At 57.1% G+C, this 21877-nt stretch overlaps 1 protein-coding gene across 2 annotated transcripts; it reads right to left on the bottom strand.

The window, feature by feature from the left end:
* Nucleotides 1–2000: 2000 nt before the first annotated feature.
* Nucleotides 2001–21838, bottom strand: IQGAP3 (IQ motif containing GTPase activating protein 3). Of its 2 annotated transcripts, none has more exons than XM_054050987.1 (38): nucleotides 21682–21838; nucleotides 19119–19206; nucleotides 18579–18735; nucleotides 17739–17816; nucleotides 17478–17554; nucleotides 17242–17309; nucleotides 16697–16810; nucleotides 16315–16493; nucleotides 15943–16030; nucleotides 15558–15721; nucleotides 15283–15370; nucleotides 14973–15136; nucleotides 14668–14828; nucleotides 14354–14478; nucleotides 14007–14170; nucleotides 13753–13843; nucleotides 13480–13647; nucleotides 13241–13383; nucleotides 12997–13167; nucleotides 12625–12708; nucleotides 11504–11575; nucleotides 10431–10500; nucleotides 9872–10080; nucleotides 9463–9615; nucleotides 9193–9356; nucleotides 8584–8808; nucleotides 8358–8498; nucleotides 7797–7881; nucleotides 7276–7508; nucleotides 7049–7181; nucleotides 6670–6772; nucleotides 6136–6280; nucleotides 5878–5965; nucleotides 5403–5615; nucleotides 5114–5280; nucleotides 4362–4463; nucleotides 3962–4070; nucleotides 2001–3705 (listed from the first exon to the last, which is right to left on the bottom strand). In XM_054050987.1, exons 1-38 carry the CDS (start codon nucleotides 21836–21838, stop codon nucleotides 3592–3594), a joined length of 5055 nt encoding a protein of 1684 aa, XP_053906962.1. In that variant the 3' UTR covers nucleotides 2001–3591. The 2 variants fall into 2 exon arrangements, with proteins under 2 accessions (XP_053906962.1, XP_053906963.1); XM_054050988.1 differs by lacking the exon at nucleotides 21682–21838 and adding an exon at nucleotides 20737–20802.
* Between the last annotated feature and the right edge of the window lie 39 nt (nucleotides 21839–21877).

Below are 21877 nucleotides of genomic sequence, written 5' to 3'. Positions count from 1 at the left end.
AAGCAGAATCAGGACCCTCAGCAGCAGCTTTCTGAGCCCAGTTTAACAAGCTTTCACCCTTTTGGGGTTTGTGGGTTCCTGGGAGCATAGTGGAGTAGATAAAGGATGCTCCCAGGACAGCGAGCCCCCAGCCCCGAGCTCCACCTGACAGAAACTCCTCTATCCCATCTCACCTCTCCCTCCCAAAACCTGGGAAATCCCAATCCCAGCAGCCCCTTTTCCACCCCAGAGCAGGGCAGCGGTCCCGGGGTGGGTCTGGTGGCACCTATCTCCACTGATTACACTTGGCAGCTGCCTCCAATCTCCTTAACTCCTGGAAACGCTGAGTGCCACGGGCTGCAGGAGTTATCTCTGATGCCAACCTGATTAGAATTGAAATACTTAACGCGTATCCCATACCCTGTGCTATTTTTCTCACCCATCTGGCAGCTCATTTCTGCTCCTGGAGGCAATTATGGCAATAAGGAGCGAGAGATAGGGAGCGGGGCTGGAGGAAGCTTGGCCGGGGTTGCTAAGGGACTGCCTGGCAACTGGGCATGCGATGTCTTCACCAGCACCCTCCGGCATCGCATGGCACAACCGCAGCTCCTCTGCAGAGCTGGGGACACCGGATTACCGCCGGGTACAAGAGTGAGGACCTGGGAGATGAGTGAGGGGACTGAGCACAAGCAGGATGCGTGCGGCCATGCAGGGAGCGCACGTGGACCAGGAATTGGATGGTGCATGGGTGTAAAATGCCGGATAAGACCTGCTGGAGCTGGACAAGGTGAAATAGGAGCCTTACGGGGAGCCTGAATCATTCCCTTTCTCCCCATCCCCAAACAAGACCTCTCAGGATGGGTTTTGCAACAGATTAAGAAGAGACCTGATTTTCCCTGTGCCCCCTCTTTTGACTTTGGATTCCCAAACTCAAGCACCACGCAGTGAAACTGTTGGCCTGGGGAAAGCCTACAGGGATGAAGAGATTCAAGGACACCTTCACCAGGTGCGTTGGTCATACTTTGTCCCAGATCTGGGCTGTACCTCCTGAGATCGGTGTCACCGATCCATACTTCCAACCAGGGCTACACCAGGCGTGTTTGCAGCGTGGTCGCATCCAGACCCGCAGCAGGAGGGTGCTGGTGGGTGCCCAGCACCACCAGCCGCTGCCTGCGTCCTGCTGCTTTCCCCCGGCTTGCAATGACATCTAGTGGAGCCGCCTTGGGAAATGGCTCAGCCTGAGCCAGCCCACGGGTCTCTTTTTCCAGGGCTGATTTTCCACCTCCAACCTCCTCTTTGAAACGCCTGGGCAGGAGGCAAGAGAGAACACCTGATTTCTGAGTCGTGGCTGGTCACGACACCACTTTCCAGAAGCTAAAAATTACCTTTTCCGCAGCAAAATCCCTTTCCACAGCAACACCGAGTCCCCTCCAGCCTGCGTCGAGTGGTGCAAGGCATGTGCTTAACGAGGAGCTGGGAGTTATGAACACCATGCAGAACCTTTTACGTAAGGCTCCCTCTCCATCCCCAAATCATCATGAAGAAATGGTTTCAAGGTGGCAAATGCTGTTCCTGCAAAGCTGGCGGCTGGTGGCAAACAAACCACATCAAGCCCCAGCCAGAAAAGAGGTGGTTCCTCTTCCTCTGAAAGCAAGGAAGAAAATAGAATCGTGGAATGAGTTGGGTTGGAGGGGACCTCAAAGCCCATCATAGTCTTTCGGAGATGCAATCAGAGTATTTCTTGAAGAATTGTGTCTGAAAGTGGCTTAAATTCCTCATGCAAAATGCTGAGTGGAAGCCTCAGCGCTGCTTCAGGGGATGTGGAATGGGAACGATTCCCATCGCCGTTAGCCAAGGGGCACCTTGCTCGGGAGTAAAGAGGGGGCAGAAAGCGCCTAAAGCACCGAGTAAGGGAAAGGAGAGGCAGGTGAGAAGCACAAAGTTGGCTTCAGAAGAGAAATCATCCAGAACAACAGTGGATTTTTATCTCATCCATATTTATTTAGAGTAAGTGAGCAGGGGTGGGGCAGCTGGGATGCAGCACAGGAGGGTAAGCGCTGTTTGCGGATTTTATATGACAGAAATTAAAGAAAAAGATACATAGAAGACACATACAAACATCACTTTCTGAAGACAAGACAGACAGATGCTCTAGACACGGGTCTACCAGGGTACCGTTGAGCTGCCTCGAGGGGGTAAAGCTGTTCCCGAAGCAGCATTGGAGATTCCCACTCAAGTTCCCCCCCAAAAAATTCCTTCAGGGAGCAGATTTGAGACCTCCTGCTCCAGTGCCTGCAGGAGATGGGGCGGAGAGGAGGCTTGAGAACCATCCAACCTGGCCTGGAACCCCTCCAGGGATGGGGCAGCCACCACTGCTCTGGGCAACCTGGGCCAGGGCCTCCCCACCCTCCTCGTGAAGAATTTCTTCCTAACATCTCATCTAAACCTCCCCCCTTCCAATTTAAAGCCATTCCCCCTCATCCTATCACTCCAGACCTCTGTAAAAAGTCCCTCTCCAGCTTTTCCGGAGCTCCTCTTTCTATTGGAAGCTGCTCCAAGTTCTCTATGGAGCCTTCTCTTCTCCAGGCTGAACAACTCCAACTTTCTGAGCCTGTCCTCACAGTAGAGGTTCTCCAGCCCCTGAACCATCTCCATGCCCTCCTCTGGATCCGTTCCAACAGTCCCATATCCTTCTTATGTTGGAGATTCCAGAACTGGACACAGGAATCCAGGAGGGTAAAAGTGCTTTAAAAGCAGCCATGACCAAATTTGGTCAATTAAAACTGAGCAGGAGAGCAAATCAAGAGAACAGAGCAGCCACCGTCCCGGCCAAGATGGTGCCGTGGGGTTGCTCCACGCCAGCTGCCAGCATCAATACGGTCTAGAGGAGAGGTCCATGCTCCAGTTCCAAAGCATCGCTGGAACAGCTGTGGCACTGGGCCACCTTCCTCTATTTCTTCCTCTGGCCTGGCAGTGAAATTCATTTTTAGAACCCCAGATTCTCTCCTATTGCACCTTGATTTCCTAGAGAACAGCTCATGGTTGCCTTCACAAGAAGTCATTCCCTCTATATTCTCCCTATCTGCATATCAAAGTCCAATTCTGACCTTCCCCCATCCTTAGTAGGAGGAAATAAAAAGGTATATATTAAAATAGCTTTATTGCATCACTAAAAACATGTGTAGTGTCCAGAAATACGTGGGGGTCCCTGAGCAGGAACTCAGGGACAAAACACCCACAAAAACTGCATTTTCAAAGCTACATGCAGTGCAGAAGCTGCAGCAGCCGCATCCTTCCTGCGGGACGGTTGGGGACCAGCTCACGCCCGCACAAGCTGCAGGGACAAAGGCGGCCCAGTTGCCCCCAGCCAACGCCAGTTTGGGGTTGCCAAGGGCTGGGGCTGAGTCCAAGCCCTCTGCTCGCCCCAGTCGGGCACCGTTGGGCTGTAGATGCTCAAGCACATTGCATCCAGGCAGGAAAGCTTCATTGCAAGCAGCAGCAGCTTCCACTGCCACGGGGCCAGGATGCTCCAAGACCACCAACCCCGAGGTTCTCTTTGGCAGGTTTGCATCACCCCTCATTCCCAGTAGCCCTCCCCACCCCCCATCCCCATTACTTCTTGAAGAACTTCTTGTTGAGGAGGAAGATGAGCAGGTTGACGTTGACTTTGGCCTTATCAAACATCTTCATGACAGCTACGCCCTCATATTGCAGCTGCAGCAGGTCCTGCGCGAGAGGTGACCATCACCACCCACCAGCCCCAAGCGTCCAGCCAGGGCTGTCCCACCTCCAGCATCACTTGATGCTGCAACATCTCAGCAGAACTACGCTGGGTTTGAACCAGGAGACAGGGCAAGACTCCCCATGGACTCCAAATCCCCCCCAAACCCAGGCAGGTATGGGGACACCACCCAGTCCCTGCACCCCCCGGCTGTCCTAACCCAACTCGGCACCAGCAGCAGCTCCAGGATGGGGTCCTCACCTGGTAGTGCAGCTCAAACCTCTCCATGTCAATCCCCATGAATTTGGCTTTCAGCTGGAACCTGCCCGATTCCTCGCAGGGGATGATGTCAAAAATCACGTTCCTGAACCTTGATGAGAGAGTTGCTCAATATCAAAATAACAAAAGAGTCTTCGCAGCTTTAATGCAACCAAGGAGGGGGGCAACCACCCAGGGCAACCCCTTGAGGCCAGACTCGCAACCCAAAAGCCCCACTCCACAGCCCACCTCATCCTACTCTCCTGGTAAAACCCACAACCACTCGACCCCATATTCAGAGGACGATGGTGGGACCACACCCACCCTCCTCCCAAGCTCTTTTCCTCTCCCTGACAAAGCTTCATGCCACAGTAGCTCATCCCACGGACCAGGGGTTACGTACTGGCTGAGTGGCAAGTCCTCGATCTCCAGCAGCACCCCCTTCTCAAACAGCCGGGCCGCCGTGTAGTGTAGCGACTGCAGCTTCTTGTTCTTCCCACTGACCCTTGAAGGGAACGGACCACGTGCTCAGAGCTGGGCTCCAGCCATGCACCTTAGACCCTCAACAGCTCCAGAAGCATGGAATGGTTTAGAGTGGAAGGGACCTCAAAGCCCATCCAGTCCCACCCCTGCCATGGATCACACACCTCCCCCTGGCTCAGGAGCTCCAAACCCCATCCCACCTGGCCTGGAACCCCTCCAGGGATGGGGCAGCCACCACTGCTCTGGGCAACCTGGGCCAGGGCCTCCCCACCCTCACGGCAAAACATTTCTTCCTCATCTCAATCTTTCCTCTTCCAGCTTAAAATGATTCTCCCTCATCCTGTCCCTGCCCTCCCTGATCCAGAGCCCCTCCCCAGCTTTCCTGGAGCCCCTTTCAGCACCGGAAGATGCTCTAAGTTCTCCCCAGAGCCTTCTCTTCTCCAGGCTGAAAAACCCCAACTCCCAGCCTGTCCTCGTACAGGAGGTTCTCCAGCCCTCCCATCTTCTCCGTGAACTCCTCTGGACTCGCTCCAACAGCTCCATGTCCTCCCTGTGCCGAGGACTCCAGAACTGGACACAAGGTTCCAGGTGGGGTCTCACCGGAGTAGAGCAGAGGGGGGAATCCCTCCAGACACCAACTTGAAGCAATCGGATTTTTGTAAGGAAACACACTTGTTGCTCGCTGCCAGGTTGTCGAGGCAGGTCTTGATGTACTGGTTGTAATAATCAATTTGCTCCTCATAAAACAAGGCCTTGGTGTTGAGGCCCTGCAGGGTCTGTCTCAGCTTCAGGAGCTCCCCTTTGCGGTGCTGCCGGTACCGCCTCTGGTTGCGGATGTCCTGGAAGAAACCAAGCCATACAAACCCCAAGATAACTCATTTTGAGCTTCATTGAAGCACCCAAGCAGGACCTCTGGTGGATTTAGAGAGGTGACCTATAGACCCAGTGTCCTCCAGCCCACCTTAGCCAACTCATCTATGAGCTCCTGGTACTGATGAGCAGAGTCCACGAGCCCCAGGCTCTCCAAGCGCCGCAGGTTGCGGGTGATCTTGCGTTTCTTCTCCTCCAGGGCCAGTTGGCTGTTGGCAGCCAGGGAGCGGTTGCGTTTCAGCTTGGCTGGGGTCTGGGCATCTTGCAGCACTCGTCTACGCATAAGATGGTCATGGGAGGCTTCCTAGGGATGAGAAGGTGGCACAGCTCAAATGAGATGAGGAGATGGAACAATCAAAGCCCCCCTTCACACACACGCGTTGACATGAGTGTCTCCTGGCCCAAACCAAGTGCATCCTCTGAAAAACACGCTCCAGCGGTGGCTGGGCTCAACAAGAAGCAGCCAAGCCTGCAAGAGGAGCCAGGCAGCTTTTGGCCAAGGGCTTGTTTGTCATTTGCCCAAGAAGTTTTTAGCTCATCCCCGGCAGCAGCCTCACACATCACACCTCATTTTCCGAGGCTCGTGTCCAGAGGATCTCTGGGAGGGAATCTCCTGGCTGGGACTGGATCACATCCACCAGCATCTGCTTGGTGCTAGAGACCAGAGGGAAAAAAGTCAGGCATCTGCTCTGGATGATCACCACCCTCCTCCACAGAGCTGAAGCTTTAGAAGCCTCCCCATGGTTTCTTGCCCAACTCGAGCATCCCAGCTGGCAGCCCAACACCCTGCAAGCTCCCCTGAAGCCCACAGAGCCCCTCCTCACCTCAGCAGCAAGCTCCTCGTGTCGTTCTCCTCACTGCTGGCCGCTGGCACCAACTTGCCAGTGAGGGTGAGGGAGATCTCCATTTTGCTGAGCTGGGAAAGCACCTGCTCTGCACTGCTGTCCACTGGGCTGGCAACGTTCTCTCCTGTGAGGACACAGAGAGGTCAAGAAGCTACACTGGGCTCAGGAGAGGTGGCTTCCCCATGCCCAAAGCAATTATATAGTCCTGGAATGGGTTGGAAGGGACCTCAAAGCCCATCCAGTCCCACTCCTGCCATGGATCACACATCTCCCACTGGCTCAGGGGCTCCAAGCCCCATCCAACCTGGCCTGGAACCCCTCCAGGGATGGGGCAACCACCACTGCTCTGGGCAACCTGGGCCAGGGCCTCCCCACCCTCATAGCAAAACATTTCCTCCTAAGATCTCACCTCAATCTCCCATCTTTCAGCTCAAAACTGTTCCCCCTCATCCTATCCCTGCAAGAACAAAATGCATCCCCATCTACATCCTCATCCAACTGGGATCTACCTACCAACAAGGGACTGGATTGTAGGAAGCTCATCAAGGTCTTCCAGGAGCTCGTGCAGGGGGTCTCCATGATGGGGTGCGATGGAATCCTGGTGCTCTAGCAGGAGCTGGATGGTGCAAGCGAGGAGAATCAGTGGCAGAGGGAATGCAAACAGGAACGATGCAACGCCCTTTGCGCCTGTGAAGGGGCTCCAAACTGTGAGGTTGAGGGAAGGACAAGCAGCAGAAAACCCACAGAATCTGTATTATTTGCTTACTTAAAAAGAAAAAGAAAGGCCAGGAGAAGCTGTGCTGGTGGTGTGATACAGAGGGATGTGATGAATCGCACTAGAAAGACCAAGACGTGGAACCTGCGTGCTTGCAGATGAGCTTTATGCTCTTACCTTGTGTGTGTTGATGAGCTCCCCCACTGTGATGTAGATGACCGGTCTGGCCACCACCACCATCTCCGAGTACTCATCCATGTTAAACCTCTCTTCTGGCTCAGGGACGCAGCAGGCAGCAGAGATGAACCTCCTGCAGAGAAGGACCTCTTTGGTGAGACCCAAAGACCTTGCCACCATCTTGTAACCCCCCCTCCCTCCCATTCCAATGCCATCCTGGTGCCCACCTGAACTTGTTGTGGGTGTCCTCCAGGTACTGGTTCACCCCACAGAGGTGCGCGTTCTCCCCATCGAAGGCCCTATGGGCAGCTGCGTGCTGCAGCACTTTGGCGATGGAGCCCAGGCTGCGGCGGTGGTCGGGGTGCAGAATGCCCCCAGCAGAGATGTCCACGATGTCAAAGCCATCAGGGGCCACCACTGCCGGGTTCATGAAGCGGTAGTAGAGCAGGTTCCCCACAATCTAGGGCATGAGACAGGTTGGATGTCAGGGAGCACATGGGCAGGTGCCCAAGGAGATGACAGCTCAGCAGGGAAGGTGGCTTCATCTTTGCACTGCCTGGTGGGACCCTCCTGGAGAAGACAGCAGTGCAAAGAGCCCACCCGTGGCATTTCCTTAGTGGGTTAAGGAAAATGCTGACTTAAAAGGTGTTTTTAACTCAAGAGGACTTGACCTTCTGTGAAAGGTCCTTCGCATGCACACATGGTTGAACCCCACCAAGCCACACAGACCCCCCCAGCCTCAGGGTACCTTGTCAATCTCCTCCAGTGGGGCCTTGGGGAATTTCTCAACCAAGGATGTCCTCAGGATTTTGGCCACATAGCGCATCCCATAGCTGAGATAAGGGCAGGGAGAGGTCCATCAGCACATGGGGCTACACCAGGCTCAGCCATCCTTCCCCATCCCTACTACCCATTACCCAAGTGATGCCCCCAGGGTGGGCGTGATGGAGGAGTTCACAGGAGGGGCTTGGCAGCTGCAGAATCCCTCAGCTTCCTCCTCTACCACCCCAGAAATCCTTGGAAGGAGCCTTTATCCTCCAAGATCACCACAAAGTTCAACTTCTTCCTTGCAGACAACTCAATTCCAGTAGTGAAGCACTCAGGAACCGAGTAGCAAGCAGGAGCAGAAGCAGCAGCACCCACATATATTTGGATTTACCCTGTTGACAGCACAGTAACCCAAGTCCTGCAGCAGCTAAGGGGTTGAGAAGACCCCCATCACCCAACCTCCCTGCCTAAGGCCTTGCTGAAGCTACCTTCAAGCCAACAGCACTAGAGGGATTTGTATACAAGCCACCGAGATACATACGGGATCTTGTCTACAGAGGAAGTGATAGCGGAGACAAACTTGTCCGTCATCATGAGAAGGTTGCGGATAGAAATATCCAACCGCCTTCGGACCTCGGAGTGGCTGAGAGCCTGCTCAGGACTGACCTCATATGGGAGGTTGCTGTGGATGGAAGACAAGGTCCTCATCACCATCCCAGCACCCACCACGCTGTAGTTGCTCTAAGCCTCCTTGATCAGGGCCTGACCTTTTCTGCCCACTCTGCGACTCAGTCTGGTTGATCCATGCCTTGTAGATATCCACAGGGTTGGTGCGGATGCTGAGGGTCTTGTCCTGCAAGACCTCCTGCACTGGGCCAGCCAGGATCTGCCGCAGGGCATTCTGCCCGCGTGCGTTGCGGTAAAATCTGACCACCATCCGGATCACTGTGGCGTTCCCCGTTAGAATGTCATGGATGTGGTCCACCTTGGACCTGAGGAGAGAGACAGGATGGATAGGACTAAGGCAATGGACCATTTAGAGGTTTAGATTGGATATTAAGAGAGGTTTAGATTGGATATTGGAAGTTTCTTTAGTGGTAAAGCATTGGAACAAGCTGCCCAGGGAGGTGGTGGAGTCCTCAGCCCTGGAGGGGTTCAAAAAATCATGTAGACATGGCACTTTTAGACATAGTTTAGTCAGCATGGTGGGGTTGGGCTGACAGCTGCACTGGAGGACCTTCGAGATCTTTTCCAAGCTTAAAGATTCCATGATTCTGCAGCCCAGGAGGCAGGAGCCAGAGGAGATCCAAGCTGATAGCCCTGGTTCAGCCTTTTCCCAGACCTGTCCCCAAACCAAGATACCCATGGCCACCCACCTGATCTCCTCCTGCAGCGCTGCTTTGAAGAGCTGGAGCAGCAGGTAAGCCTCCCGCGGGTTGGACGCGTAGTTGTAAAGCGTAAAGATCACCGACTCCATGAACTTGGTGGACTTGGTCTGAGGCATCTGGAAGATCAGCCTGGCCAAGTACACTGGCTGCGTCTGCAGGGGTGAGGAACACCGAGGTAACCCAAGTGTTGTGAGGTAGCAGAGTCCCCATACTGCTCCCCCGGCTGTGGTGGACACCGCAGACCCCCACCAGCCCCACCTGCAGCAGGTAGAAGAGATGCTGGTAGGCCTCCAGCTTCTGCCGCTTCTCCTTGCTGAGTGACTTGAGCCCCTTCTGCTTGTCTATGGACATCATCTCTGAGAGCTGCTCCTTGTTCTTCTTGGTTAGCTTCTTGCAGTGGGATACCACCTCCTGGAGCCATGTGGGAAAGGAGAGAGAAGCGTTGATGACTGTGGGCAAGCTCCGTCATTCAGCCCAGATTCTGGAGAAAGGGAGCCGGAGGCACCTCAAAACTCCCGAGTCCCTTCAATCATTTTAAAAGCAAAGCTGAGTGAAGTTCAAGCTGTGATGCCAAGGAAGGCAGCTCTGTGCTGGTTGAACATCTTGGGCACTGCAGCAGAGCCACATGAGTTGGCCAACACCTTTCCCTCACCACCACATTCCCCACCTGCAGTGTGATCCTGTTCTTGACCAGCAGCCCAATCTTGATGTCCATAAGGTCAAGGTCGCTTTCCAGCTGTTGGTTAGCACGGATCCTCTTTACCACCTCCTCCTGCAGTCGCAGGACCTCCGACTCCTCCCAGAAGTCGTGCTGGCTCTGCTCCAGCAAGTGGATGAAGCGGCGGACGATGCTCAGCGGTGGGCTCACAGCATGGACTGCAACAAGGCAGGGCATCACCACGAACGCTCATGTGGAAGACTGAGCAGCCAATCCCACCACAGACCCCTTGGACCTCCAGCATCTCACCACGACACCACATCCTCCTCCCAAAACAGCATCTTCTCGCAACACGAGGACATCGCACCATGCTGTGCAAGACCTCCTTGAGAGCCTTCAGGAGCAGAGAGGTGGCAAGAACAGCCCCAGGGCTGCTGTAGCCAATGCCAAGGGACCACCAAGCCTCTGCCACCTTCATACTTGTCGTAGGGACACCAGTAGCCAACCTGCCACCACCTCCCCATTGCACAGGGCCAATGAGGGAAGAGCCTCCCAATTAATTACTTACCCAGCATCCTGTAATCCCCACGGGCCTTGTTAGCACGCACAAAAGCCTGGATTTTAATTACAGCTTTAATCTGCCAAGACAAAGGGAACAAGGAGATGTTTCTCCACAGCAGAGAAGAGCTGGCCAGGCACCCGGATCCCTGCTCCCACCGCTGGGAATCCACTCATGTCTGGTTTGAGGGTCTCCACAACTCAGGAGGGATTGCAGGGTTTCACTCTCCTTTCCACTCCATTCGTTGTAGGTCACACGCTGCAGCAACTAGAGGTGCAGCTTTGCTTCCCACACATCTTTCCCTCAAAATTCCAGAGAATCATAGAATCACTTGGTTGGAAAAGACCTTTGAGCCCATCAGGCCCAACCATCCCCATCCTCTACTAAATCATCTCCCCAAGCACCTCATCCACTTGTCTTTTAAACCCCTCCAGGGATGGGGACTCCACCACCTCCTTGTGCAGCCGTTCCGGTGCCTGAGAACCTTTTTGGTGAAGAACTTCTTCCTGATGTCCAATTTGAACCTGCTCTGGCTCAACTTGAGGCCATTTCCTCTTGTCCTATCACTTGAGAGAAGAGACCAACACCCACCTTGCTACAACCTCTTTTCAGGCAGTTGCAGACAGGGATGAGGTCTCCTCTCAGCCTCCTTTCCTCCAGGCTGAACAACCCCAGGGCCCTCAGCCACTCCCTCAGAGGATTTGTTCTCCAGCCCCTTCATCAGCTTTGTTGGCCTTCTCTGGACACGCTCCAGGACCTCAAGGTCTTTCTTGTAATGAGAGTGCAAAACCGAGTGTAGAATTTAGAGTATTCCTTCCCCTCTAATGGGCATCTTGAAGTCCTTGTTGGTTTTTGAGGGAACTGGAGTGGTTTTCCCCTCCCTACACTTTACACGCCCTGATAGTTTGGCTTCCAGACCCACCAAGCACCTTTTCCTTCCTCCTGCAAGGATAGACCAGTTTCTCCCTCCAACTGCACTGCAAGCACTTGGGAGCAGAGATTAGGGATGCTTGAGATGATCCCCTTCCATCCCCACAGATGGTGGCACACTTCCAGGAGCTCTTTTACACCCCACCACTCACGTTCTGTCTGAAGTAGCGCAGCCTCTCCTGGTACTTTCTCCGAGACAGCCACATCCTCACACCCGCCTGGATCTGGAAAGAGATGTGCAAGAAGTTCGATACTGGAAGGACTCACTTGGCCAACACAAAACAGGTGAAAAACCATGAGGATCTTTTCAAGTCATTATCTCCCTGTCCCATCACACATTGCCCCGCCGATCCGGCTGCTGTACCTGTCTTGGCTGCCTCGCTACTGGGCAGTGGGAAACAACTCTCTCATTGGCTGGAGAAGTGGGTCTGTGAGAACCTCATGAGCTTCAAGAAGGCCAAGGTCCTACCCCTGGGTGAGGGCAATCCCCAGTTTCAGTACATGATGGTGGATGATGTGAGAGCAGCCCTAAGGAGAAGGACTTGGGGTGCTGGTTGATGAGAAGCTCAACAGGAGACGGCAACGTGCGCTCACAGCCCAGAAACCAACCGTGTCCTGGGCTGCATCCAGAGAAGCACGGCCAGCAAGTCAAGGGAAGTGATTTGGCCCCTCTATTCCTCTCTTGTAAGACCTCATCTGGAAGATTGGGTCCAGTTCTGGAACCCACAACATAAGAAGGAGATGGAGCTGTTGGAACGAGTCCAGAGGAGGCTCCAAGGACGATTGGAGGGCTGGAGAACCTCCTGTATGAGGACAGGCTGAGAGAGTTGGGTTGTTCAGCCTGGAGAGGAGAAGGCTCCGAGGAGACCTTAGAGCAGCCTTCCAGGACCTGAAGGGGCTCCAAGAAAGCTGGAGAGGGGCTGTTCATAAAGGCTGTGGGGATGGGATGAGGGGGAACGGGGATAAACTGGAGAGGGGTAGAGTTAGACTGGACATTAGGAAGAATTTCTTCACCATGAGAGTGGTGAGGCCCTGGCCCAGGTTGCCCAGGGAAGCTGTGGCTGCCCCACCCCTGGAGGGGTTCCAGGCCAGGTTGGATGGGCCTTGGGCACCTGATCCGGTGGGAGGTGTCCCTGCCCATGGCAGGGGGTTGGAACTGGATGATCTTTAGGGTCCCTTCCAACCCAAACTATTCTATGATTCTATGATTGCCAAGCCAGAAGGTGATGATGACTAGTGTGGGAGCAAAGAGTGAAAGAAGAGCCTTCCAAACCTTTATTGCAGCATCTACGTTGGCTTGCAGGTAGCGTAGCCTCTCCAGGTAAGCTCTGCGCTGCTTGCAGCCTCTCCAACAAGCCTAGGCATGAGAGGAGACAACCAGCTGTTAAGACGTGCACAAGGTCGCTGCGATATCCAGTTGGATTTTGAGAGCACAAGAAGAAAGGAGAATGTAGCGTGCAAAAAGGAAGAAACCACCACCCAACGTAGCTGCTGAGAGGAAAACAAGCCCCACACCATCCTCTGCCGTGCCTTGGATGGGTCCTTGCATCAAGGATTGGTGCTCCTGGACCAGCTGAAGGATGTTACAAGCAGCCACCCAGAGTCCACATCTCCCCAGAGGTGGGACAGATTCTGGCCACGTCACCTGGATCCTGGTGGCAGCCAGCCAGTGCTCCCGCAGGATGTGCCGTCGTGCCGCAAAGTCCCGACGGACAAGGAAGCCCCGCAGCCGAGCCTGCAGCTTCACCACGAAGGCGATGTTGGATGCCCATAGGCGTTCGCGGTCATGCGCTGCGGTCACTCGGGTGACAACCGACTGCAGGGACACAATGCACCAGTTCAGCCCCAGTGATGCCACCAGCACCCAGAGAGCCCCATCCTTCCCATACCTGGATCTCCTCCCGGCTCAGATGCACGGTGTTGAGGCCACCATCGCTTGGGCACTGCCAGCTGCCCTCGAAGGTCTGGAGGCTCAGGTAGAACTCAGCACCATCTGCCAACCTGTGCCGGATCCAGCGTGGTTTCTCGCTCCCTGCACATGGAGATGGAGAGGATCTTCTCCCTGCTCGGGCCAGGGTGCACCCCAGGCTTTGGGAGCAGGGACTTTTTACAGCCCCCAAGCTTTTACCTGTTTGTCTCTTGGTGGCCATCAAAGCTGCCAGCTGCTCCTGGTACGCCGTGGCGCAGGCGCTCACCACGCCGCACAGGGCCACGTCGGGGTTGCGTAGCACCCGCAGGGTCTGCACTGCCTTCCCCTCCTTGATGGCCTGGTTGATGGCAGCGGTGCCCAAAGCCACTGCAGAAGCAGAGGGGGCTCATGTGAGGTCCTTCTCACCTCCATCCCCACAGCAGCACCCTGGCAGGACCAGCACCCAGCACCCACATCAGGGAGAGCACTCACTCCTCCTGGCTGCCACGGTGTCCTGGTTGGCCCTGCAGACCCCTTCCTGGATCTCTTCCCACCAAAGCACAGCTCCACCATCTTCTGTGGCCTGTGAGACAGAAGAGAAGAGGAGGTCAAGTGAGCTGTGCAGCCCCCTGAGAGCTTCAGCCACTATGGTCTTGCATCAGCACCCATTGAGCATCTTCTGCTTTGCAAGGAACCATGCTGCCAACAGGGCAAGAACCGTGCTGTCGACGGGGATGCCATCCCACCTGAGATTTGAGCCTTCGTGCCCGGGACAGGACATCATGATAGCGCCAAGCAGTTGGGAGGTTGACATCAGGTAGGGCGGCAGCCGGCAGCAGCAACGCTGCCAGCGTCTTCTCTGGGTCCACTTGCATCAGCGCTTCGTTGATCAACCGGACAGCGAGGACTCCTGCTCAAGAGGGAAGGGACATGAGATTCAGCCCCCGGGATGCTCCAGACACCCAATGGAGTTGCAGCCCAAGATAGCGAGAGGTTCTCTAGTGTCTCCTCAGGGCTGGGCTCCCAGGGCAACGTCCCTCCCTGGAGGGTCGGCTTCAGTTCCTTGACTGAAGCCCACACAATCGGGACTCACTGTCGTTTTCATTTTGCACTGATGAATTGGTGTTGTTCACGCCATCCTGAATGTTGTTCCAGCTCAGGAATTCAGTTCCAGCTTCCTTAAGTTGGCCTTTCAGTTGCAGTAAGTCCTCGAAATACCTGCAGGAGGGACAAAGCGATGGTTCAGTGCGTTACAAGCAGGAACGGTGCCTACTGCCTTGCTTTTCAAGGTGAAGAAGGTAAGGCAGATGGTGAAACAAGCCCCCACAAAGCCCAGACTCAGTGATTGTCCCCTCCCAAGCAATTGCTCTTCACCACCGACCCCAAACACAGCCACCACCTCCTTACCGCTGCGCATTTGCATCCTCAACACCTGAGAGACCCAAGGCAGAGCTGACCAGGCTGCTCCAGAGCCCTCTCGGATCCCTGGCGTCCAGGGCTCTGTTAACCAGCGCCACAGCCGAAAGCATCTCCACAGCCACAAAGAGCTCCTCCTGCACCAGCTCACCCTGCATGGCACAAGCAGAGACATCGACCCCCTGCACCCCAACCCTTCCAAACCAGCAGCACCTCCGGGTGCAGAAGGACCCAACAGAGGCACCCATCCCACCACCGCCACCGGGTCCCCGAGCCCGTGGCACGGGAGGTCTCACCCGTGGGTGCTGGCGCTGCAGCAGGGTCAGCTGGTGCTGGTACAGGGAGGCGGCAAGCGGGCACACGTCGGGCAGTTGCGCCGCAGGGTCCATCAGGGCTTCCAAGGTTGCAGACGGCATTCCTCGACGGATGGCCTCATTGATGCGGCTGACGGCCCGCAGCACTGAAGGACAGATGAGGGGGAGCTTGCACGGCTGGGTTGCAGGAGGTGGCCTTGCCCCACGTGCCCTTGGACACTTGGCCAAGGAGCCAGCAAGGCCACAAGCTCCAGGAGGTGCACGAAGCACTGCATCCAGCCTGGTTACTCACTGGCTCGCTCCTCCTCGCCTTTCTTGTTGGCCACAAGGATCCCTGCCTCTAACTCCTCCAGCTCAAGCAGGTCTACATAGCCCAGCTCCTGCAGAGGGCAGAAAGAGGGGCTTCTGGTGTCACACCAGTTCCTGCTTGTGCCCATAGAGCAGCTGTGCTCAAACCCCTTGAGGAAAACTGCTGATCCACAGCGAGAGGCCCTGTCCGGGGGGAACCCTCCCTTGTCCTAGGGATCACTCAGGTCCTGAGATTCCACCCTGCCCACAGACTCCTACCAGGGCCTTCTGCTCCCGGTCCGTTCTGAGCTGCTCCAAGTAGCAGTCGAGGTTGTCCCGTTGGAGGCACCGCAGGGCCAGGACGGGGTCCTGCAGCGCACAATACAACGCTGGCGCGTCCTGGCTCTCCAGGGCATTGTCCACCTCCTCCAGAGCTCCGTGCACTAGGAGAGAGGCCAGTTCACACCAGAGAAGGTGAGCAGGTAAATTGCTCCTCAGCTCTGAAGAGCAACAGGAGCAAGAGTTGAAGGCTGCATGCCCTGCTCCCTGCTGGGTCTGAAGGTGGTCTGAGCAGACAGCTCCTTTCTGCTCTCCCACCACTCTGTGGTCCCACTGATGGACCACCCTGGGGACTCTTCAGGATGGAAGCCCCAGCCTTGCTCACCATTGACTTTGTTGATGTTCCCTTGGATTTCAGCCTGGGTCAGACAGCAGTCATAGATGTCCTCACCCTCAGGGATCACCTGTAGGTACTAGAGAGGAATTCCCCATCCTGAGCCCGAGCTTTCCACCCAAGTGCACCCCAACGGCACACAGCAGGATCTTCTGCAGATGCCTGAGCTTGTTTCCCAACCCCAAATCCTGGGTCAACCAGCCCCCAAAAGAGGAACAACCACTTTCCCCTCCATCTCCTGATCATCACAAGGGCTCCCAGGCTGTGTTTTAGCCTCCAAGTGTGGGGACACTCTCTGATCAAGAGGGATCCTTCAAAGCTGCTCCTCTCCCAGCACTCCTGGCCCCTGCCTGCCCTTCTCACCCTGTTCCTGGCGTTGCTGCCCTTCTCCAGCTTGGCTTGGTGGAGCATCTCCTGGTAAGCATCAGCCAGCACCTGGCGCAAGTTGAGAAGCATCGCGTTGGGGTTCTGGAGAGCCACCATCGTCTGTGCCACCACACCCCGATCCACCGCTTCGTTGATGGCCAACACCGCAGCGTGGACTGGAGGTGACATGGGAAGGACACAGGTGAGATGGAGCACAGAAGGCTGCCGTCAACCAGCACCCCCGGGTCTTTCTCCACCAGGCAGCTTCCCAGATGCTCTTCTCCAAGCTTGGAGCTTTGCTTGAGGTTGTTGTGGCCTTGACCATTGACCCAGCCTGTCCAAGTCTTGCTACGGGCTGATGCACAGCACCACCCATTACCTGCTGCTTCATCCACCGAGAGCTCGTTGGCCAAGATGCCCCCAATCTTGCTGAAGGCAGGCAGCTGCAGGCCGTACTTCTCCAGCTCCCGCTTCATGTTGTTGATCTCCTCCTCTGGAGCAAAGAGCAGAGGCTTCAGAGCTCAGCACCAGCACTGTGGTCTGGCACTGGAGCAGGAGAAACCAGCAGAGCCCCCTGCTCCCCTGTCAAACCAGAGGGCAGCAGAGAACATCCATGCTGATACAAGGGTGGCATGGTCTGGGTTGGAAGGGACCTTAAAGCCCACTCAATCCCAACCCTCTGCCATGGGCAGGGCCACCTCCCACTGGCTCAGAGGCTCCAAGTCCCATCCAACCTGGCCTTGAACACCTCCAGGGATGGGGCAGATTCTGTTCTACTGCCCCACCACCTCCAAGCATGGCCAAGACAGCTCTGGCAAAGCTTGCCCAAGGTCTTCATTCCCCACATCCCTCCCACCAAAAGGATCTGAGAACATTGTTGGCAAATGCCTTCTCCATCCCAGGTTCCCCCACATGGTGCCATACCTGTGAAGTCCACTTTCCCATACAAGTCCTGGATCTGAGGAGCCAACCCCAGCTTGAAAAGGTACAAGCTGAAAGATGAAGCAGACGTACACCATGACCATACAGCCACTTCCTTCTCCCTCTCAATGCTTCTGCAAGACCCAAGGCTGTTATGCCAACCCCAAGGGTGATGCCATCAAAGGGCTCACGATCACAAACAGGACCATGACAACAGTTTTGGCCCCAGGGACACTCACCTGAGTGCATGGATGCAGTAGACCACCCGAGGCATGTTCTTCTTGTCATAGATGTCTGTGGTCTCTGGGTGGAAGATCTGCCAACAAGACAAGAAAGCTCAGATGGAGATGGCACCAATCAAGGTGGTCCACATAGAGAATGACTTCCAAGGTGGCAGGACAGAGATGAAGCCCCCCTCCAATGAGCTGAGCTATCAGTGGTGCCACAGGGCCAAGGCCAGCACGTCCCTTGGCCCAAGGAGAGCAGAGGTGGGACATTACCGAAGGAAGACCCACGTGGTTCATGGCATCACGCCAGTAGTTGATGTTATCCGTGTGCCGAAAGTGAAGCCCGGCCACCTGGAGAAGAAGAAGCCAGGGTCAGGACTGAACCCCACCTTCTCCCACCCCTGGGGTCCCTTCATTAAATCATCCCTTAATGACCCCAACCAGTCTGTCCCCCTTGTTTTGCATCCATAGAATCGTTTGGTTGGAGAAGACCTTTGGAACCAATGTTGTCTAATATCTTCATTAATGACACAGATGAAGGGATCGAGTGCACCCTCAGAAAGTCTGCAGGTAACACCAAGCCGAGTGGTGTGGGTGACACCCGCTTGAAGGATGGGATAGCATCCAGAAGGACCTGGACAAGCCGGAGAAGTGGGTCTGTGTGAACCTCATGAGATTCAACAAGGCCAAGTGGAAGGTCCTGCACTTGGGTCAGCCCTCAGTATCGATAGTGATTGAGAGCAGCCCTGAGGAGAAGGACTTGAGGTGCTGAAGGATGAGAAGCTCCACATGAGTCGGTAACGTGTGCTTGCAACCCAGAACCAACAGTGTCCTGGGCTGCATCTAAAGCAGAAGGACCAGCGGGTTCTGCTTTGGTGAGACCCCAACCTGGAGCCCTGTGCCCAGTTCCGATGTCCTCAGCACAGGGAGGACATGGAGCTGTTGGAGCAAGACTTCCCTGGGCAGCCTCTTCCAGCATCCGATAACCCTTTTGGTGAAGAACTTCTTCCTAATATCCAGTCTCAAGCTTTCCTGGCACAACTTGAGGTCAACATTCGCCAGTGAAAGGAAGGCCCCTGTAAGTTTTGGGGTACGCCAATGTTGCTTTTTTACCTTGTACCGCATCTGCTCGTGGTCATAGATCTTCTTCAGAGGGACCACGGTGGGGGCAAAACAGTGGCCCAGCTTGGCCAGGATGACCCCATTGCGCAGGCTCTCTTCCAGCTCTGTGGGAGGGGGCAGCTCCTCACCCAGGCAGGCTTCCATCCAGCTGGTGGGGCAGAGATGGGACACGTTGTGACCTCCAGGACCCCCCAGATTCCCTCTGGACAGGAACACCAGCATCCAAAGAGGATACGGCCCATCGCTGTAAACGCCTCCATGGTAGGGGGAGGTTGGTCCCCAGCCCTTTGCTGCAGGGCTTAGCAGATGGGGGTTCTCAGGATGGGTGCAAGAGCATGGCTGAGTGCTCCCCCCAAGAAAACAACCACCAAAAAGCCAACCCCAACCACCAAAAAGCCAACCCTGAAAGACCAGGAAGCACCAGGATGAGGAAGGATTTTGCCACCTACCCAGATCTCCTGTGTCTTACTCCCCACCCCACCCCTTGCACTCCCTTCCCCTCTAAATCCAAGTTTGAAGACCACCCCTCACCGCTTGGCCTCCTCCAGGTGGCACAGGTACTGGTAGGCGACATTCTGCTTTCTCTGCGCGTCCATCTCCTCGGCGGTGAGGCGCTCATCTGCATGGCAAGGGGGATGTGACATCAAACTCTGCCATCCCATCAAACCCCACGATCCAGGGTGGGGGGAGGAATTTCAGGGCCCCCTCCCCACCCAAAGGGAGCTTTGCCAAAGGAAGGGCAGGGTTTTGGTGGCTCCATCTCAAGATGTGGTGGTGGAGACACCAGTCAGGCTCTTCTGGCGCTTGGAGGAAGGTTCCCTGTTTCTCTTTCTTCCAAAGTAACGGCTGTGCCAGCACCCGGGGGGCGCCCCGGTTACAGGGTTGGGGTCCTTCTATACCAGGGAGCTGAAGGAACCCACAATGGCCAGGTGGCCCTCAACAGCACCTCCACTGGATGCGAGCCCCAAACCTTGCCCCTCCAGCTTCTCCCCAGGTGCTTGGACCCCATGGGCCACCCCACCAGCACCCACACCCCCAGATCCGCCTGTCCCCACCTCCCCTGCACCCCCTGCCCTGTCTGAACCCCCCCACGCAACCCCCCCTGTGGGGGGAACGCACCCCACATTCCCCTGCACCCCTTGACCTTCTGCCCCTCCAGATCTGCCTGACCCCCCCACCTTCCAGCACCCCCTGTCCTGCCTGAACCCCACAGCGCCCTGAACCCCACCCCACTGCCTGCCCCCTCGCTCCCCTGCACCCCCAGACCCTTCTGTCCCCTCACCAGCCCCCTGCACCCCCAGACCTTTCTGCCCCCTCACCAGCCCCCTGAACCCCTAGATCTTCCTGTCCCTCCAAATCCCCTGCACCCCCAGACCTGCCTGAACCCTCATCCTCCTGCACCCCCAGACCTTCTGCCCCCTTTCTCCATCCGCTGCCCCCTCAGACCTCTGTGGAGGGATGCACTCCACATTCCCCAGCACCCCTAGACCTCCTGCACCCCCAAACCTGCCTGACCCCCCATCCCTGCCTGCACACTTAGACCTCCTGAGCCCCCAACCCCTGCACCCCCAGCCCTGCCTGCCCAACATCTCCCCGCCCCCCAGCCCACTGCCTGCCCCCATCTCCCTGCACCCCAGACCTGCCCCCCCCCACATCTCCCTGCCCCCCCCAGCCCTCCTTGCACCTCCACTCCACTGCCCGCTCTCTCCATCCGCTGCCCCCTCAGATCTCTGTGGGGGGACACACCCCACATTCCCCTGCACACTTAGACCTCCTGACCCCCACCCCTCTGCACCCCCAGACCTGCCTGCCCAACATCCCCCTGCCCCCCATCTCCCTGCACCCCAGATCTACCTGACCCCCATCCCCCTGTCCCCCACCCCACTGCCTGCCCCCCATCTCCCTGCACCCCAGACCTGACCCCCCCTACATCTCCCTGCCCCCCCACCTTCTGCCCCCCCCCCCCCCCAGCCCTCCCTGCACCCCCACTCCACTGCCCGCTCTCTCCACCCGCTGCCCCCTCAGACCTCTGTGGGGGGACGCACCCCACATTCCCCTGCACCCCTCAGACCTCCTGCCCTGCCCCTGCCCCTGCCCTTGCCCCTGCCCCCTGCCCCCTGCCCCCTGCCCCCCCGGCCCGGTGTCTCACAGCGCTCCGGCTTCGCTCCCTCCATAGTTTCACCGGTAGCGGCTCCACCCGCGATTTGAATCTCGCGCCGCTCACGTGACCGCGCGCGGGGCACGACGGGAGTTGTAGTTCGGCCTCGGGTGTGCGGGGGGCGGTCATGAGTGCGGGGGGGGGTCAGGAGTACGGGGGGGTCATGGGTGCAGGGGGGGTCATGGGTGCGGGGGAGGTTCAGGAGTGCGGGGGGGGTCATGGGTGCGGGGGGGGCTCAGGAGTGCAGGGGGGGTCATGGGTGCTGGGGGGGCACACAGCGTGGCGGGGGGCTGCCATGGGTGCTGGGGGGGCACACAGCAGGGCGGGGGGCTGCTATGGGTGCTGGGGGGCACACAGCGGGGCGTGGGGCTGCCATGGGTGCTGGGGGGGGGCACACAGCAGGGTGGGGGGCTGCCATGGGTGCTGGGGGGGCACATAGTAGGGGGGGGGGCTGCCATGGGTGCTGGGGGGCACACAGCAGGGTGGGGGGCTGCTATGGGTGCTGGGGGGGCACACAGCGGGGCGGGGGGCTGCCATGGGTGCTGGGGGGGGCACACAGCAGGGCAGGGGGCTGCCATGGGTGCTGGGGGGGCACACAGCGGGGCGGGGGGCTGCCATGGGTGCTGGGGGGGCACACAGCAGGGCAGGGGGCTGCCATGGGTGCTGGGGGGGCACACAGCGGGGCGGGGGGCTGCCATGGGTGCTGGGGGGGCACACAGCAGGGTGGGGGGCTGCCATGGGCGCTGGGCTGCTCCAGGCTCGGAGGGACCTCAGGGTGCCCTCGGCCCTCGCTGCTCCGTGCCCCCACACCCATCGGCTCCAACCCACGACCGTGCCCCCCATGGAACCCCCTGCAGTGCCCCCCCAGCTCTCGCTGGGCCCCCCGAGGGACTGGTTGGACCACCCATCACCCCAAGTTGCCATGGCACTGCTCACCAGGCTGGTGACGGAGATGAAACCGGAGCTGGCAGAGCCATTGCCTTCCATTCCAGATGGCTCCTTCCATCGCCGGGAGCTTTGTTGGTGCCACACCTCCCCCTGATGCCTTCGTGGTCCTCAGAAGCCGCCTGTGCTCCAGCACCAACCTCAGCATCCATCACGCCGAGGTTCCAGCCTGCTCCAAGTGGCTTCC

Source organism: Cuculus canorus, chromosome 28 (genome assembly GCF_017976375.1).
Source record: "Cuculus canorus isolate bCucCan1 chromosome 28, bCucCan1.pri, whole genome shotgun sequence".
NCBI classification, from domain to species: Eukaryota; Metazoa; Chordata; class Aves; order Cuculiformes; family Cuculidae; genus Cuculus; species Cuculus canorus.
This window is presented reverse-complemented; position numbering and strand designations above follow the sequence as displayed.

Coding starts and splice junctions, on each gene's coding strand:
- IQGAP3 (XM_054050987.1), bottom strand. CDS start 21,838: ATGCTGAGGTTGGTGCTGGAGCACAGGCGGCTTCTGAGGACCACGAAG. Junction 16,494..16,696: donor CTCGGTGGATGAAGCAGCAG/GTAATGGGTGGT, acceptor TGTCACCTCCAG/TCCACGCTGCGGTGTTGGCC. Junction 6,773..7,048: donor AGCTCATCAACACACACAAG/GTAAGAGCATAA, acceptor TGCACCATCCAG/CTCCTGCTAGAGCACCAGGA.